At 63.0% G+C, this 451-nt stretch overlaps 1 protein-coding gene across 1 annotated transcript in view; it reads left to right on the top strand.

Moving 5' to 3' along the window:
* The first annotated feature begins 271 nt into the window (after positions 1-271).
* GJB1 (gap junction protein, beta 1, 32kDa) overlaps positions 272-451 on the top strand; it is a 1,214-nt gene continuing 1,034 nt past the window's right edge. Inside the window, exon 1 of the mRNA XM_010185126.1 lies at positions 272-418. Coding sequence (XP_010183428.1) covers positions 272-418 — 147 coding nt within the window. The remainder of the gene's footprint in view (positions 419-451) is intronic.

Below are 451 nucleotides of genomic sequence, written 5' to 3'. Positions count from 1 at the left end.
GGGTGGCAGGGCAGGAGCAGCTTGTGCTGCAGGGCCAACCAGTCTCCTGCCTTCTCTGGCCAAAACGCTGTCCTGAGCCGTGTCAGCAGTGAGAGCTATGCTGCTCCGCTGCCATCTGTCCATTCTGCCATCCACCCACCAGGGCTGTGGCAGCCAGTTGCTCCGGGTCCCTGCTGGGGCTGCTGTCACCAGAGTTGGGACGCCGTGGCTCTCAGTCCTTCCTGCTCCTAACACCATCTCTCGCGGCTCGTCCCTGCAGACGTGAGGAACGATGAACTGGGCTGGCCTCTACACGGTGCTGAGCGGGGTGAACCGCCACTCCACCGCCATTGGGCGCATCTGGCTCTCCGTCATCTTCATCTTCCGGATAATGGTGCTGGTGGTGGCAGCTGAGAGCGTCTGGGGGGATGAGAAATCCGCCTTCCCCTGCAACACCCAGCAGCCTGGCTGC

Source organism: Mesitornis unicolor, unplaced genomic scaffold (genome assembly GCF_000695765.1).
Source record: "Mesitornis unicolor isolate BGI_N332 unplaced genomic scaffold, ASM69576v1 scaffold16765, whole genome shotgun sequence".
Classification (NCBI taxonomy): Eukaryota; Metazoa; Chordata; class Aves; order Mesitornithiformes; family Mesitornithidae; genus Mesitornis; species Mesitornis unicolor.
The sequence above is the reverse complement of the archived record's forward strand: the minus strand, read 5'-3'. Positions and strand labels throughout refer to the sequence as shown.